The sequence below is a fragment of the Mobula birostris genome, chromosome 20 (assembly GCF_030028105.1).
Source record: "Mobula birostris isolate sMobBir1 chromosome 20, sMobBir1.hap1, whole genome shotgun sequence".
Classification (NCBI taxonomy): domain Eukaryota; kingdom Metazoa; phylum Chordata; class Chondrichthyes; order Myliobatiformes; family Myliobatidae; genus Mobula; species Mobula birostris.
The window spans coordinates 4022252-4039285 of NC_092389.1; the positions used below are offsets into that span (position 1 = coordinate 4022252).

Sequence of the window (17034 nt, forward strand, 5' to 3'; positions counted from 1 at the left end):
CATTTGATCACAGCTGATTTATTATCCCTCTCAAACCCATTCTCATGCCTTCTCCATGTAACCTTTGATACCCTGACTAATCAAGAGCCTGTCAACCACCACTTTAAATATACGCAATGACTTGGCCTCCACAGCCATCTGTGGCAATGAATTCCACAGATTCACCAACTTCTGGCTAAATAAATTCCACCACATCTCTGCTCTAAAGGAACGTCCTATTCCAAGGCTGTTCCCTCTGGTCTTAGACTCCCCCGCTATAGGAAACATCTTCTCCATGTCCGCTCTATCTTGGTCTTTCAATATTCAATAGGTTTTTGAGATTCACCCCCATTCTTCTAAACTCCAGTGAGTACAGGCCCAGCACCATCAAACGCTCCTCATACATTAACCGTTCCATTATGGGTTTCGGATACCAATTCACAACTTTAATTTGCTATTATGATACCCCATATGAAATAGTTAGTACAATATTAATCTCTTCCATTATTATGCCAGCCCAGTTGTAACCATGGTGCCAGGGTGCAAGGTCCACTTTCTCATGTGTCCAGAAGGCAGTGCAGTGGGTTTTCCATGTGAAGGGATCACACTGCAGTTGCACAGAGCATCACCTGATTTTGAAGCCTTGCCTTATGATTATCTGTTTGCTCAAGACTACTCACTGTGATGCTGGTGCCCTAGACTGACATCTGAGCAGTTGGGCATGTTTGTCAGCATGAAATATTAAGCAAGATTTTTTAAAAAATTTATCTTATCTGTCTCGCATTGCACTCTGCTCCACTGACTGGTTTTCCCAACTCTCCTGGTGGATCAGCAGAGTAAAGGTGGGAGATTGACCTCTTAACCCCTGAAAGATGGAGAAGAGGAGTAAAGCAGTGTGTGAATGAAATCCCATCCAAACATACAAGTTCCCTTACTGATGTAACACCAAACCTGGAGCGTCCAAGTAAACTGGTCTGAGGGGACAATTACTATAATTTGTTAATGAGGTTGCATTTCCGATATCAAAGGACCGAGGATCAACTTTATCTGCTGCAGACATTAACATGTATTAGGAATTTGCTGTGGTGTGTTGGTCAGGGTGTGACATGCAACAAAAAACAACATTCAACAATTATAAAGAATAAAGATTGATATAAACAAAGTTAGCTTAAAGTATGGATATAGGATAAAATGTGTGTAAATATCAGCATGTATTTACAATGTAAACAACATTATAAAATGTGGTTTAAAGTGTTTACAGTACAGTGTAATGACAGAGGTAATAAGTAGAGGGGTGGGAGGGCAAACTCCCCTCCCCTAGCCAATAAATTTGTTGGTTAATCAGATTCCTCTGCTGGAAGAGGATGGCATCAGCGAACAACGCAACCAAGGACGATATCCTCTAGACGATTCACAAAACTACTTCTTTCCCTTCTTCTGTTGACTTCAAATGTGTTTCTGCTACTGTTGGAGCCTGTGATCTACATTTCGGTTGTGTGCTCCTGAGCTGATTGAGCAATCTGGCGCTTTTCTATCTCTGAGGGTATTTTGTGAGGCTTGGAATGAAGTATTTTGTGAGGCTCCTCTTCTCCATCTTTCATGGGCTTGTGCCAACCACCACTTTATCATCAATTAAAGTGTCCAGGAAGGTGAAATCATCAAGGTGAGAACAGAAAGCACTGTCTATCGGCCTCTCACTTGCTGCTCCTGGAGGAAGGTGTCTGCGTATGACTGTCTCTTTCTCCTGCTCACTCGCTGCTCCTGGAGGAAGGTCCCTGTGTTTCAATTGTTGCTCTTTCTCTCACTTGATGCTATCAGAGGATGGACAAAGTTTAATCGATGCAGTTTGCAGATTGGTCTCTAGTTCACTTTATGATGTGTTTCTGGTCGCTCCTTTTCCTTTGTTGCTGTCTTGGCCAATTTTGATCGGGGTGGCCTCAGATAATGAATGACACAGTGCTAGATAGAACAAGAAGTGAGCTGAACTGTACACACAAAATACTCTGCAGATGCTGGGGTCAAGGCAACACTCACAACACGCTGGAGGAACTCTGCAGGTCGGGCAGCATCCGTGGAAACGACCAGTCAACGTTTCGGGCCGGAGCCCTTTGTCAGGACTGAAGAGGGAAGGGGCAGAGGCCCTATAAAGAAGGTGGGGGGAGGGTGGGAAGGAGAGGGCTGGTAGGTTCCAGGTGAAAGACCAGTAAGGGGAAAGATAAAGGGGTGGGGGAGGGGAAGCAGGGAGGGGGACAGGCAGGAAAGATGAAGAAGGAATAGGGGAAAACACAATGGGTAGTAGAAGGAGGCGGAACCATGAGGGAGGTGATAGGCAGCTGGGGGAGGGGGCAGAGTGAAATAGGGATGGGGGAAGGGAGGGGGAGGGAATTACCGGAAGTTGGAGAATTCAATATTCCGACCAAGAGGCTGGAGACTACCTAGACAGTATATGAGGTGTTGCTCCTCCAACCTGAGTTTAGCCTCATCATGGCAGTAGGAGAGGCCATGCACGGACATATCCGATGGGAACGTGAAACAGAGTTGAAGTGGGTGGCAACCGGGAGATCCGGTCTGTTGTGGCGGACAAAGCGGAGGTGCTTGACAAAGCGGTCCCCCAGTCTACGTTGGGTTTCACCAATGTAGAGGAGGCCACACCGGGAGCACCGGATGCAATAGGTGACCTCAACAGACTCACAAGGGAAGTATTGCCTCACCTGGAAGGACTGTTTGGGGCCCTGAATGGTGGTGAGAGAGGAGGTGTAGGGACAGGTGTAGCACTTACGCTTACAAGGATAAGTGCTGGGTGGGAGATCCGTGGGGAGGGACGTGTGGACCAGGGAGTCGCAGGGGGAACGATCCCTGCGGAAAGCGGAGAGGGGTGGAGAGGGAAAGATGTGCTTAGTGGTGGGATCCTGTTGAAGGTGGCGGAAGTTGCGGAGGATAATGTGCTGGATCCGGAGGCCAATGGGGTGGTAGGTGAGGACAAGGGGAACTCTGTCTCTGTTGTGGTGATGGGAGGATGGGGTGAGGGCTGAAGTGCGGGAAATGGAGGAGATGCGGGTGAGAGCATCATTGATGATGGCAAAAGGGAAACCACGATCCTTAAAGAAAGAGGACATTTGAGATGTCCTGGAACAGAAAGCCTCATCCTGGGAGCAGATGCGGCAGTGACGGAGGAACTGGGAATAGGGAATAGCATTTTTGCATGTGGAAGGGTGGGAAGAGGTATAGTCGAGGTAGTTATGAGAGTCAGTGGGCTTATAGAAGATGTCAGTGGGCAGTCTGTCTCCAGAGGTGGAGACCGAGAAATCGAGAAAGGGGAGAGAAGTGTCCGAGATGGACCAAGTGAATTTGAGGGCTGGGTAGAAGTTTGAAGTAAAGTCGATGAAATTGATGAGCTCAGCATGGGTGCAGGAAGCAGCACCAATGTAGTCATCACTGTAGCAAAGGAAAAGTTGGGGATCAGTACCAGTATAGGTTTGGAGCATAGACTGTCCCACATAACCAACGAAGAGGTAGGCATAGCTGAGGCCCATGCAAGTGCCCATAGCTACACCCTTGGTCTGAAGAAAGTGGGAAGAGCCAAAAGGGAAGTTATTAAGTGTGAGTACCAGTTCCGCCAACCGGAGGAGGGTGGTGGTGGTGGGGAACTGGTGAGGTCTATTGTCCAGAAAGTAGCAGAGGGCTTTGAGGTCTTCTTGATGGGGAATGGAGGTGTATAAAGATTGGACATCCATAGAGAAAATGAAGTGGTTGGGACCAGGGAACTGGAAGTTATTGAAGAGGTGGAGGGTATGGGATGTATCCTGGATGTAGGTGGGGAGGGACTGAACTATGGGTGACAAAATGGAGTCCAGGTAGGCAGATACAAATTTGGTGGGACAGGAGCAGGCAGAAACTATGGGTCTACTGGGACAGTCAGGCTTGTGGATCTTGGGGAGGAGGTAAAACCGAGCAGTGTGGGGTGTGGGAATTATGAGTTTTGTGGCTGAGGATGGAAGGTCTCCGGAGTTGATAAAGGCAGTGATGGTACGGGAGACAATGGTTTGATGTTTCCTGATGGAGTCCTGTTCCAGGGGTATGTAAGAGGAGGTGTCAGAGAACTGCCATTTGGCCTCAGTGGGGGGCATATAGGGTGTCAGGGAGGGGTAGCACCTCTGGTGGGGGAACATGTCACGTCCTTTTCAGGGCGGTTTGTCCACCTTTGGTCCCCACCTGGCACTCAGCTCTCACCTGTGGCTCCCCGTAGCTGTTTGCATGTGACAGCGGCCACACCCCGGGCAACGGCTTCAACAAGCCGGCTAAACCAGGTGAGGGTAGCCGACGGGTCTCAAACCCTCGGTGCGATAGGGAGTTGTCTATCCCAGCATGTGAAGACAGACTGGCGGATTGAGCGGACCAGACCAATGGAAGGTCCAACGGTCAAGAAGGCAGTCTCTGCAAGCGTCGTGGAACGTGTAGAGCAGGACAAGACACAAAAGACGTCCTGGTCATCCACTGCGCCTAGTTCCATCTCCAGCCGTCTCGACTCTGTCTTGCCACTGGATCCAGATGGGAATCGGGAAGAGAGGGTGAGGCTGATGCTGCGCAATTCTCCCCCACTTAAATCCAAGTCATGCGCTAGTCTCGACACCATCATAATGGTGTAGAGGTCCTCATCGACGTCGATGATGGATGAACACAAAAAAAAGTATCAATAATGATATTTAGTGCTCACTTCTTTGTCCTATACTGTAATATGTTAAATTTGCCCAGCATTGCTTATAAAGTTTTAATCAAGTTCCATAGATTGCATTGTGTCATTGTAGCTCCTCCCTGAGAGTTGTTACTGGTTAATATTCCGGGAACCGTTTGGTGACAGGTGATGCTGGATCACGCAGCACAGTCAGCACAGGAGCAGCTGAAATGCTGCCACAATTGGCAGAATCAAAAACAGGTTTGTCGTTGCTGACATTAGCCGTGAAATTTGTTGTTTTGTCGCAGCAGTACAGTGCAGGCAGAACAAATTACTCTAAGTTACAATAAAAAATAAAGAAATAGTGCAAAATAAGAATAGTAAGAAAGTGTTTGTGGGTTTATTGCCCAATCAGAAATCTGATGGCAGTGGGGAAGAAGCTGTTCCTAAAATATTGAGTGTGGGTCTTCAGACTCCTGTAGCTCACTTTTAACTCTCATGTAATGGGAAATCAAATGGTGTGGAATGTCTTCTGACTGGTCTTTTCCCTACTTCCTTCACTGATGCCAAGTGAAAAATGATAATGAGCTCCTGCCATTTATTCCTAGGAATGCCCATTCCTCTCACCCCTGCTGTAAACACCCACATCTTAAGAGCCATGACCAAATACGCAAAACATGGGCAGAAAGGACAATCTTGGGTGTGCACCTTGGTCAGTATATTCCAGTTGGGCTGAAGGGCCTGTTTCTTTACAGCAGTACTCTAAGATTCTTCCCTAGAGGACGAACACTTCCTTTTCATCTCTCCCTACAGATGCCTATTCTATGCTCTTGGTAACAACTGAAGGAATATTTGACTTGTCCCAACTTTGCTGCCTTCAAAGACCAAAACAGATGATTTGCACAAAAGTTGCTTTTCAAAGTATACCACACCATTAAAAAGAGAGACAGGGAGCAAAGAGGTGACAGTGGAGGGATGGCAAGTAAACATTAGATGAAAGAAACTGTTGGATTCAGGCCACCCAAACATCCGCCCTTCTCAGCATGATGCTAAGAGTGGAAGTGCGTCAGCCTCCTACAGCCAAGAAAGAAGCACTTCAAATGAATTAATTCCTCCACCGTCCCTTTGACTGTATAATATAATTGAAAGGGGCAAAGAGGAAACTAGTATTTTCAATGGCTGAGGGAGGAGAGATTGTCAGAGAAGAAACAGATACTTTGAACAAAGACCTGTCGGGTCCCTTAGTCTAGAGTAGTCAACAGCAATGGCAAATAGTAGAATAGCAGGTTGTGAAAGTGATGTCATATAAAACACAGTCTTTTATTCAGAAAGGGGTTTGATAAAAACAAGAGGGCATAGGTTTAGGAGCGGAGGTGAGAGATTTAAAAAGGACATCAGGGGTAGCTTCTTCATACAAAGGGTGGCATTTGGAATTTGCTGCCAGAAATAGTGATTGAGGTGAGCACATTAGGGAGAATGCAGGAGAATAGGATTGAGAAGGAAAATATATCAGCCATGATGAAGTGGCAGAGCAGATTCAATGGGCCAAATAGCCTAATTCTGCTCCTATGTCTTATGGTCATATTTTCAACATTAAAAAAGCCACCTAGGTAATTACATGGCTAGGAGAGGTTTAGAGGGCTATGGGCTAAAAGCAGGCAGATGGGGCTAACTCACTGGGCAATACAGTCAGCGTGGATGAGTCGGGCCAAAAGGCCTGTTTCTATGCTATAAGACTCTATGACTCTAAGACTCTAAATGTTATACTCAACGGCATATCAGAAATTGACCTCAAGTTGTTGTTGTAGGGTAGTAGTAGAGATAATGAAAGAGAATGTAAACAAAGGATTTGACCACATGCTTACGAGGAGAGTCATTGCAGATCAATTGGTCGGCATTGTGTGGGTTAGTTATGAGGTTTTGTTGGGGGATGTGTATGGTCATAATCCCAACATCCAATGCAACACTGTTTTCCTTTTGAGGCAAGCAAAGCTTTCTTATCCAATGCAGTCACGACAAGGTGAAGTGAATCCTTTACTGGAATTTAAGAATTTCCGGTTTGAAGCTTCTCTTAAAACCTTGGCTTAAAAACTAAACTAGCATTTATTCTAGCAAAAATCATTCACCTGTGACCTCAGTGCACACCAATAGGAACTCAGCATTGACTTACCTATCACTTTAATGATCCCAGTGACCTCTGCAGAGCCAAATGTATTTGTCACCTCACAGATATAAGTCCCACTGTCCTCCACACGCAAGGTGTTGATCGTCAGGCCTGTGATGCGTTTGGTCCATCTGCTATCTACTGGCAAGGGCCTGTTGTCTTTCAGCCAGCGGATTGTTGGGTTCGGGTAACCTGAAGCAATGCAAGGAAGCTCCATAGTTTTCCTGGTTTTAACTTCTCTGGACTGAAAACTGTCCAAGACTGTAGGCGCTGATTCCATAGGATCTGTGGAAGAAAACATGTGGAATGTTGAGCCCTGTCTCTGGAAATGAGCCTTGCACCATTTCACTCCCATTGCTCCTTGCAATGAGGGAAAGAGGAAAAGGATAGAGTGAAAGTATGGAAGGGGAATGGCCAGTAAATGAGGAAAGGAAGGAGGGGAAGGGAGAAAAAGTCAGGGAAGAAAAGGAAATAAAGGGAGAAAAGGGAAGAGACAAGGGATAGAAAAATCTAGAAAGGGATAAATACAGAAATAAAGGAAGGAAACAGCAACAAGATTGACAAAATGAAAATGAGAGGCAAATTCGAGATTCAGAGAGTAACAGAGCACGCAAACAGGCCTTTCAGCCCAACTTGTTCATACCAACAAAAATGCCCATCTAAGCTATCTCATATGACCATTATTAGCCTAAATGGTTGACAAATCAGTCATAGAAAACATCAGGATCTCTTTTCTCATTTCTATTTTGTTCATCCTTCTGCTTCCTGTGCTGATGGCTATTAATTCAATTCAAACCCCAAGTTTGTTTCCTTGATGAAGTATCCCATAGGGTGATACGTGCAACTAAACAGGTGTAGTGGCAGCAATTCAGAGTTAAAGAACCATTAACATCATGCTGCATCACCAACAGTTAGAACATGATGTCTTCTCTCTCTGAGGGTCATAAATCTTTGGAACCCGCTTCATCAAAATGTAGTGGAAGCAGAGTCTTTGAACATTTGCTAACAAGGGTGGGAAAGGTTAACGATGGACAGATGGAATTTAACTCACAATCAGATCAGCTTTGATCTTATTAAATGATGGTGCAGGTTCTAGTGGACAACTGGTCTGTTCTTGCTTGTGATTCACATGTCTGTAAGAGTCCTAATTGCTCATGGATGGACTCATGAGGATTTCCTTTATCTGTTCCAATAAATAATTTAATCTCTGTGATTTTACTGACTTTTTAGTGATGAAAGGGTAATTCCATTTATTAGTACAATGTTAGATTCTAGAAACTTTGAATGAGCATGTTGCTCTTCCTAATTTGAGGTGGACTGGATCATATCTCTGACATTCAGATTGCCAGTCTCTATAGTTCTGCCATTCTCGTTTGTTTCAAAGCTGGTTTTGATTCAGTTAAAAGCAAATTATTTGAAAAAGAAGTTCAAAGTTTAAAGAAAGCAGAGAAAAGATTATATCAATATGCACATTAAGTGAAAGTTTTATCTGCACTTCTTTCAATTCCATTCGGAGCTCATGATGTGATCTCTGTGCTGGACAAACCAAACACAAATTCAGTGATTACTTTTGGAGATCATCTCCATTTAGCCTGTAGTGGAGACCCTGAACTTACTGATCATCTGTTCCTTTAATTTTATTTAACTTCCATTCTGAGCTCCAACAAGAGAAAATCTGCAGATGCTGGAAATCCAAGCAACACACACAAAATACTGGAGGAATTTAGCAAGCCAAGCAGCACCTATGAAAAAGTGTACAGTCGACATTTCGAGCTATGAGCCTTCAGCAGGACTGGAGAAAAGAAGATAAGGAGTAGGTTTAAAAGGTGGAGAGAAACAGAAGGTGATAGGTGAAACCGGGAGGGGGAGGGATGAAGTAAAGAGCTGGGAAATTGATTGTGAAGGAGATACAGGGCTGGAGAAGGGGAAATCTAATAGGAGAGGGCAGAAGGCCATGAAAGAAAGAAAAGGGGGTTGGGAGCACCAGAGGGAAGAGCTGGGCAAGCAAAGAGATAAGGTGAGAGAGGGAAAAGGGGATGGGGAATGGTGAAGGAGGGGGGCATTACCGGAAATTCAAGAAATCAATGTTCATGCCATCAGGTTGGAGGTTACCCAGATGGAATATAAGATGTTGTTCCTACAAGCTGAGTACTCACTGTGACAGTAGAGGGGCCATGGATTGACATATTGGAATGGGAATTGGAAGTGGTATTAAAATGGGGGGCCTCTGGGAGATCCCGCTTCCCCTAGCCGACGGAGCGTAGTCGTTCTGCAAAGCAGTCACCCAGTCATCGTCAGATCTCTTCCAGGTGAGGCAACACTTCACCTGTGAGCCTGGTGGGATCATATACTGTGTCTGGTGTTCCCAGTGTGGCCTCTTGTATATCGGTGAGACCCGACGTAAATTGGGAGACGGCTGGGGCTCTGTGTTGAATTCAACAAACTCAAATAACTAAGGCTCAAGAGATTCTGAAGATGCTGGAAATCTTGAACAACATACACAAAAAAATTGCTGGAGAAACTCAGTAGGTCAGACAGCATCAATGGAGGGAAATGAACAGTCATATTTTGGGCCTAGAACTGATGAAGCCCAAAACATCGACTATTCATTTCCCTCCATAGATGCTGCCTGACTTACTGAGTTCCTCCAAGACTTTTTTGTGTGTAGTTGAGATAACCCACCTGTCCTGTTTGTGTCAGACCTATTTTTCCCTCTTCACAGATTTCCTGACTGTTTCCAGCATTTACTTTTGTTCTCATTCTCCTTTCTTTAACATTTCTGTCAAATAAATCAGCTACGATTATCAAACATCCATGGCCCTCTTTTTTGGGGGTAGCAGTACCTGTGTGTCACCTGGATTTTCCAGATCTCCATCCTATCTCAGACATTCCCTTTAGTCTCTTCACCCCTCCTCAATCTCTGCAACTTAAAACATACTTGTTTTCTCATGTTTCCAGTTCTGTTGAGAGGTCATTGACCTGAAACATTCACTCCGTTTCTCTTTGCATAGACCTGCTGATAATTTCCACTATGTTCTATGTTTACAGCAGATTATAAAATTTTGCAATTAAGTTAAACAATGGCTGGCATAAAGAATCAAAGCATTCCAGAAGAAGCCATTCAGACAAACCACGAGTGTTGGTCCTTTGCACCAATCCAAGTGAACATGCTTCATATAAAGTACATCTTTCTCAATCATTCACATGATGCTGCCACCACAGGCAAGACCACGATTTTTGACCATGACCAATTTCTCCTGAACTGAGTGATTTGTTGAGCTATTTCAAAAGGCAGTGAAGAGTCAATCACATCAGAAATTATCTGATTTACTTTGATTCAAATAATTAAATTCCTCATCTGCAATCGTGAGATTTAAATCTGCATCTGAAATTGATAATGCAAGTCTATAAACCCTAGTTTGGTAGCTTAACCATGATGCTACACAGTAGAATTGAATGAATTGCAAACACAAACTCAACTTGGAGAGAATAACATGGTCACAAGATATTTTGCAGATGCTGGAAATCCAGAGCAACACACACAAAATGCTGGAGGAACTCAACTGGTCATGCAGCATCTATGGACATGAATAAACAGTTGATGTTTTGGGCTGAGACCCTTCATCAAGACTGGAAAGGAAAGGGGAAGGTGCCAGAGTAACAAGGTGGGGGGAGGGAAAGGAGGGCAAGCTAGAAGGCGATAGGTGAAGCCAGTTGGTGGGGGAGGGAGAATGCACATAATGTTCATTACAGAGATATGGCTATAAGGTAGAAAGGGCTAGAGATTAAATGAGTCTCAATTGTAGTTTAAGGCTAATAAATCTTTGGTGTTACAAGAAGGCATAATGAGAGGTAAACAGGCAGTGAAAACTTCATGGCTTTAACTAATTAATAAAGGAGAATTCCAAACTAGTGTGAGTTGTGTTTAGGTCTATGGGTAGACTCAGATAAAATAAGGTTGGACAAGCACGTTTGCGTTAGTAAAGATGAAGACAATGCAGACTGCAGATGCTGAAATCTGGAACAAAAGAGAAACCGAATGTTCAAAGAACTCAGCAGGTCAATCAGCATCTGTGGCGGCAAAAGCTGTACATCAACACTTCAGGTCGAGACGCTGTATCAGGACAATATGCTTAGGACTGTTTAAGGTGTTCAGCCCAAAAACATAAAGGTTTTCAGTAAGGAGTATGCATTGATCAATAGAGATTTGGACAGTCTTCTACACTTTGAATTTCAGTTTTGGTTAGTTGTTAATTTTATATTTAAAATGTATATATTAGTAAGCATAGGTATTAAGGATGTGGGGAAAAAATAGTTTTGATCTCATTGAATGGAAGAACAGGGTAGAGAGATTAAATATCCTAAATTCTGCACCCATGTTCCAATTAGCCCCATTATTCCATTCATGTCCTGAACCCTTGAATGCTATTTGTCTATGTATATGTATAATTTCTTTTTGAGTGTTATGACTGAAACTGCTTCCATCATCCTCTTCAGTGATCTATCCTGACCTCAGTTTATACTGCATGAAAATACTTGCCACATAGTTTGCCTCCTGCATTTTGGACAACAACCTTAAGTCTATATTTTTTAGATACCTATCCACTTGTGGAGAGCTGTGACTGAGCATAAGTAAAATATACATTTTTAATTCAGATTGTGCTTTGAATATTAATTTTGTGGACTGGATTTTTATTACAGCAATAATCTTGCCAGTGTTATTCTCCTTAAGATTAGCGCTTGCTTCAGTGCTTGACTTTCACCTCAGGAAGAAATGTCCTTGTGTTACTAGATCTATGTAAATAGCATCATCTTGTAGGACACACTTTGGAAAATCAGTATGTTACACCAGCATGAAGAGAAAGAACTCTGTTCTTTTCCATCCACTCCAACTATTGGACAGAATAAGACTGGCCGGCAAGTGTGTAATTCTTTTCAGGTGAACTAATGTGCAAGTTAGAAGACATTTTACACCATTTGATTTCCCAGTACATGAGAGTTAATAATGAGGTCCAGGAGCCTGAAGACACACACTCAACGTTTCAGGAACAGCTTCTTCTTCTCTGGCATCAGGTTTCTGAACGAACAATGAAAACTACCTCACTTTTTGCCCTTTTTTTGCAATACTTAAACATATAATACATATATATATTCCTTATTGCAACTTATAGTAATTTTTATCTGAAATATTGTATTTGAAACTAGAAAATTATTATATAACTGGTTACATTGAGATATAGTCCTTGTATTGTATGAGTATAGTTTAACACTTGATCTCCCTATGCAGACAGTGAGATCCATGAGAAGTGAAAAAGAAAAAAAGACAGACAAAGAGACTATCTAAATGAATTTGGAAACTTGGATGAAGAGGGATCCTGTGCTAAGGATTAAGGGAGTTCTAACTTGGCTGCACAAGATATAGTCATCTTTTTAGCCCTTACCTTAACACACCACACATGTGATCCAGGGATAACTGCTAAAGCTTCGTCTATCAGGAGAAGCAGAGGGATCATAGACTAAATCTGTGTGGTATATTCAAGAAAATATAATACTGTTGAATCAATTATCATTGCTGTAGGATTCAGTCTCCTGCTCAAATTCACCCACCCCGCCCCCACCTCCTATTGTATCATTAGAAAACGTCTCGTTTGGAGAAACAGTAAGTTCCTTCACCCCGATGAAGCCACATTCAAGTTTCCCTTTTTATTGCATGAACACTCTAGAAATAATATATCACTACTTGGATCCATTCCAATTAAAGAACATTTCTGTCACATTGAATCAGAACCAGAATCAGGTTTAATATCACTGGCATATAGAAACATAGAAAACCTACAGCACAATACAGGCCCTTCGGCCCACAAAGTTGTGCCGAACATGTCCCTACCTTAGAAATTACTAGGCTTACCCATAGCCCTCTAATTTTCTAAGCTCCATGTACCTATCCAAAAGTCCCTTAAAAGACCCTATGGTATCTGCCTCCACCACTCTTGCCGGCAGCCCATTCCACGCACTTACCACTCTCTGAGTAAAAACTTACCCCTGACATCTCCTCTGTACCTACTCCCAAGCACCTTAATCCTGTGCCATTTCAGCCCTGGGAAAAAGCCTCTGACTATCCACACAATCAACGCCTCTCATCAACTTATACACCTCTATCAGGTCACCTCTCATCCTCCATCGCTCCAAGGAGAAAAGGCCGAGTTCACTCAACCTGTTTTCTTGAAATTTGTTGTTTTGAGGCAGCAGTACTGCGCAAATACATAAAAATAATAAAAACTATACATTACAATAAGAATATATCTATCTATATCCATATTTATCTATCTACATATAGATAGATAAAAAAGTGAGGTAGTGTAAATGGGTTTATTGCCCATTCAGGAAACTGATGATGCAGTGGAAGCAGTTGTGTCTAAAATGTTGAGTATGTGTCTTCAAGGTCCTGTACTTCCTCTCCAATGGTAGCGCTGAGAAGAGCTACAATTTTAAATTTATCATTTTAAATACGTCTTTAAGCATAGGAATATTTTTAACAGTCTTGGGTATAATTATCACTTCCTCCCACCCTACCACTGCCGACAACAACTCTATAAAATTAATCTTGAATATGTTCATTTCAGAACACCCAAGGAAATCCACTATCACATTTAAAGCAAGTGACTTTGAGGGGAAGCTGATGGAGGGAGCAATAGAGGTAATGAGGTTGATGGTGTTGGATGAAAAAGGTGAGAGGTAGGTATATGGAGCATGGACCAATTGAACAAGTTGCCTGCTGCAAATAACTTGTAACTTTGTGAAACTCTGAGCAAAATGTCGCATAAAGATAAAAGTTTAGTTTCATAACTCTGAATATAATTCAGCAAATTAGACAGTTAGAAAGTTCTGCCCTGTCATTAATCCAATCAATAAGTAATTATTGAATTATTTATGAACTTTCGATTTGGAAATGATTTGACTTTGTGGTCCTTGGTCTGAATCGAGCTACGATCTCACTCATCAATGTACCCAGGATGTATGAAGGTTGATTTGCTCTGGCTCCTTCACTCTCCGATACCACTGAAAGGACTTTCAAAGTTGTAGGTATTTCCTTCTGACACCAATGGAGTGGTTGTTGGCCTATTAATTCTATGCTGGTTCTCCACAGCACATCTATCATTCTCATTCACCCAACTATATTCTTGTAATGCATTTTTACACACAAGTCACCTCTCATTCCTCTTCATATAACTCATCACAGCCCCTAATTCACCTGCCACCCAACCACACAGGGGCAATTGCAGTGGCCAAATAGATGGATGCGGGTTCGCTTTCAATGTTTAAGAGAAATTTGGATAGGTGCGTGGGCAGGTGGGGTATGGACAGCTATGGTCCTGGTGTGGGTCAATGGGACTAGGCAGGGACTAGATGTGTTGAAGGGCCTATTTCTGTGAGGTAGTGCTCTATAACTCCACATCTTTGGGATGTGGGGAGAAACATAAACACCCAGGGAGAATATGCAAACTCTACACAGGCAGCAATTTGGATCAAGGTTGAACTTGAGTTACCGGAGCTCTGTACACAGCAGCACTAACTACCCAATCCTGCAGTGTGAAACAGTTAAACTGGCTGGCATTTAAGTCTTGCTCAGCTGATGTTCTGTGCTGGTCAGGACACATAGCAGGCTGTTCAGCCTATTCAGTCTATTCTTGTTGATCTGTGTCCTAGCTATTCCTCATGCACTCATATGTTTGGATTTGGTAATGGTACAGTGGTTAATAAGTTAATAATCAGAGACCTATATACCAATCCAGAGATATGAGTTTGATTCTCAGCATGGAAGCTATGAAATTTAAGTTCTGTTAAAAATAATCAAAGAATTGAAAGAAAGTAAAAATTCTTAAAAATGCTTACTATGAAATGGCTGTAAAAGTCCATATGATTCACCCCTTCGAAGGAGGAATTTTGCTGCTTTTATCTGGTTGTGAATCTAGAGCTGAAGTGATGTGACCATTAAATTCCCCCTGGAACGGCCCAGCCACTCAATTGCAAAATAGTCGCTATATTTACAAAAATCCATCAACTTCAAATTTAGAATTAACCTGGAATTAATGATCCTGTGCTTATAAAACTATTCTGTTCACATTGATACTTATCCTAACCTTGTTCAATAGAAATCTGACTTTTACTTTCCAATCTGATCCCATGTCTTAGATTTTAAAGTCACCCAAAATAGTTTTCTCCTCATAACTTTATTGTTGGATTCTAAGTACCACTTGATAGTCCCACACTATAAGACCAATATACTGTATCCTTCCTAGAATACGGTACCTAGAAATACGTACATTCTTCAGGCTTGGTTTAAGTAAAGTCTTTTACATCTGTAGTTTCTAATCCCTTGTATTCCAGTCTTCAGATAGAAAGGCTAGAAGTTTTCTGTTTTTATAAACAAATATTTAAAAGCCACTTTTACAATTATTTTCAAATATTTCAATATATTAGTGGGGACATGGTTTGGATTGGATATATTCCTGGAATATATGCTCCTTCTCCTCACTCCACTGGCCTCACACAGTCAAAGTCAACATTTCTTCCTACTTTTGCTGACAACCACCAGCACAATGCCTCAGGATGGAAACTCGTTATACACGGTAAATTGATCAGAATCAAATATCAGAACCAAAGTTCTACATGCATACATTGACACATAGAAGAGAAGCTGAAATCCTATGTTTTTCCCCCAGTGTTGATTTAAGAACATAAGAAACAAGCAAGAGTAGGTCATTTGGCCCCTAGTGCCCATTCTGTATTTAATAAGATCCCACCTTTCACCACTGTGCCACTTAATCTTAAATATCTTGATTCCTTTAACATCTCAAAGTATATTGATCTCTAGCTAGTGACTAAGCTTCCACACACCTATTAGTTAGAGAATTCCAAAGGCTTGCAATCCTCTAACTAAACAAGTTTCTTCACCTTTGTAAACACAAGAGATTATGCAGATGCTAGAAATCCAGCGTAACATACACAAAATTCTGAAGGAACTCAGCAGGTCAGACAGCATTTCTGGAAATGAATGAACAGTCACTGTTTCAGGTCAAAGCCCTTCAGCAGGATATTTCCCCAGTATTTTGTGTGAATTGCTCTTCACATTTATGTCCTGTATGGATTACAAAACTTTCCAAAGTTTTAAATCCTGGAGACTCTGAATTAAATTGGGAGGGGTGGCAGTGTGTGGCAAACTGTCCCTTACCGGAAACAGAGAGGCGGGCTCCATTGCTCTGCCGCGTTTCTCCGCTGTATTTATGTCTGGTGATACACCTGTACGTGGACAGCGCGTCCTCCTTTTGTACATCAGATATGTACAAGGCTCCATATGAAGTGATGTGGAATCTACTCCCTGGTGACAAAGAGAAACAAAGCATTCAGTTTCTTGTTGGCAAACACTGTCAATCAGATACAGTAAAGGATTCAAGTAGAAAATGTTCTCTGACAATGGATTGGACCATCATTTCCTCAACATCTGGAGCCCTTATTTTTATTGCAATGATTACCAGCACCAAGCAAACAATGTGAATCCAAGATTAAGTTCTGTGTATTCGATTCCAGTGATTTACAATCTTTTAGCACATTTATCCTTACAGCAAAAGCAAAGGACTTGCAAAGTCATCACATCTTTCCCTGCCTGAGGATATCCCCATGCCTCTTGCATCCAATGAGTATACCCACTATTGCAATGTATTTAATACAGAAAGTGTGCATCTAGCAAGCAGCCACGATCAAAAATAACTGCCAGATAATCCATTTTGTTAGTGATATTGATTAAGGAATACACATGAACCAAGACACCAGGAAAAATTCCATCTGCAGCATTGATGAGCCTTGGCTTAACATCCATGGCATCTACTCAGCTCCTATTGATTCCATGATCACCAACACAACCAAGCGACATAAATTATGAGACACTCAATTTACTTGAATTTGCTCATCACCAGGATCTCCCAATTTCTTTTCTCAGGCTCTCCTCCTGTGCTGTATTATCAGCATTTAAAGGCCTAACTCAATAGTTCCCTGCATAAGATGCCAGAAGTTCAACAACAGGAGCCGTGTGGATGGCACAGCTGGTCAAAGAAGCATAGTGCACAATGCCAAACTCAGTCAAAATACACCAAATGATGGAAGCCTGAAATCAAATAGAATTTGCCGGAAAAACTCAGCACACAGCACCTGTGGAGAGAGA

At 42.5% G+C, this 17034-nt stretch overlaps 1 protein-coding gene across 1 annotated transcript in view; it reads right to left on the reverse strand.

Moving 5' to 3' along the window:
• Nucleotides 1-17034, reverse strand: part of dscaml1 (Down syndrome cell adhesion molecule like 1) — a 781005-nt gene that overhangs the window by 316813 nt on the left and 447158 nt on the right. The window contains exons 4-5 of the mRNA XM_072283885.1: nt 16048-16194; nt 6822-7100 (exon numbers count right to left, since the gene is read on the reverse strand). Of these exons, the coding sequence (XP_072139986.1) occupies nt 6822-7100; nt 16048-16194 (426 nt within the window). The remainder of the gene's footprint in view (nt 1-6821; nt 7101-16047; nt 16195-17034) is intronic.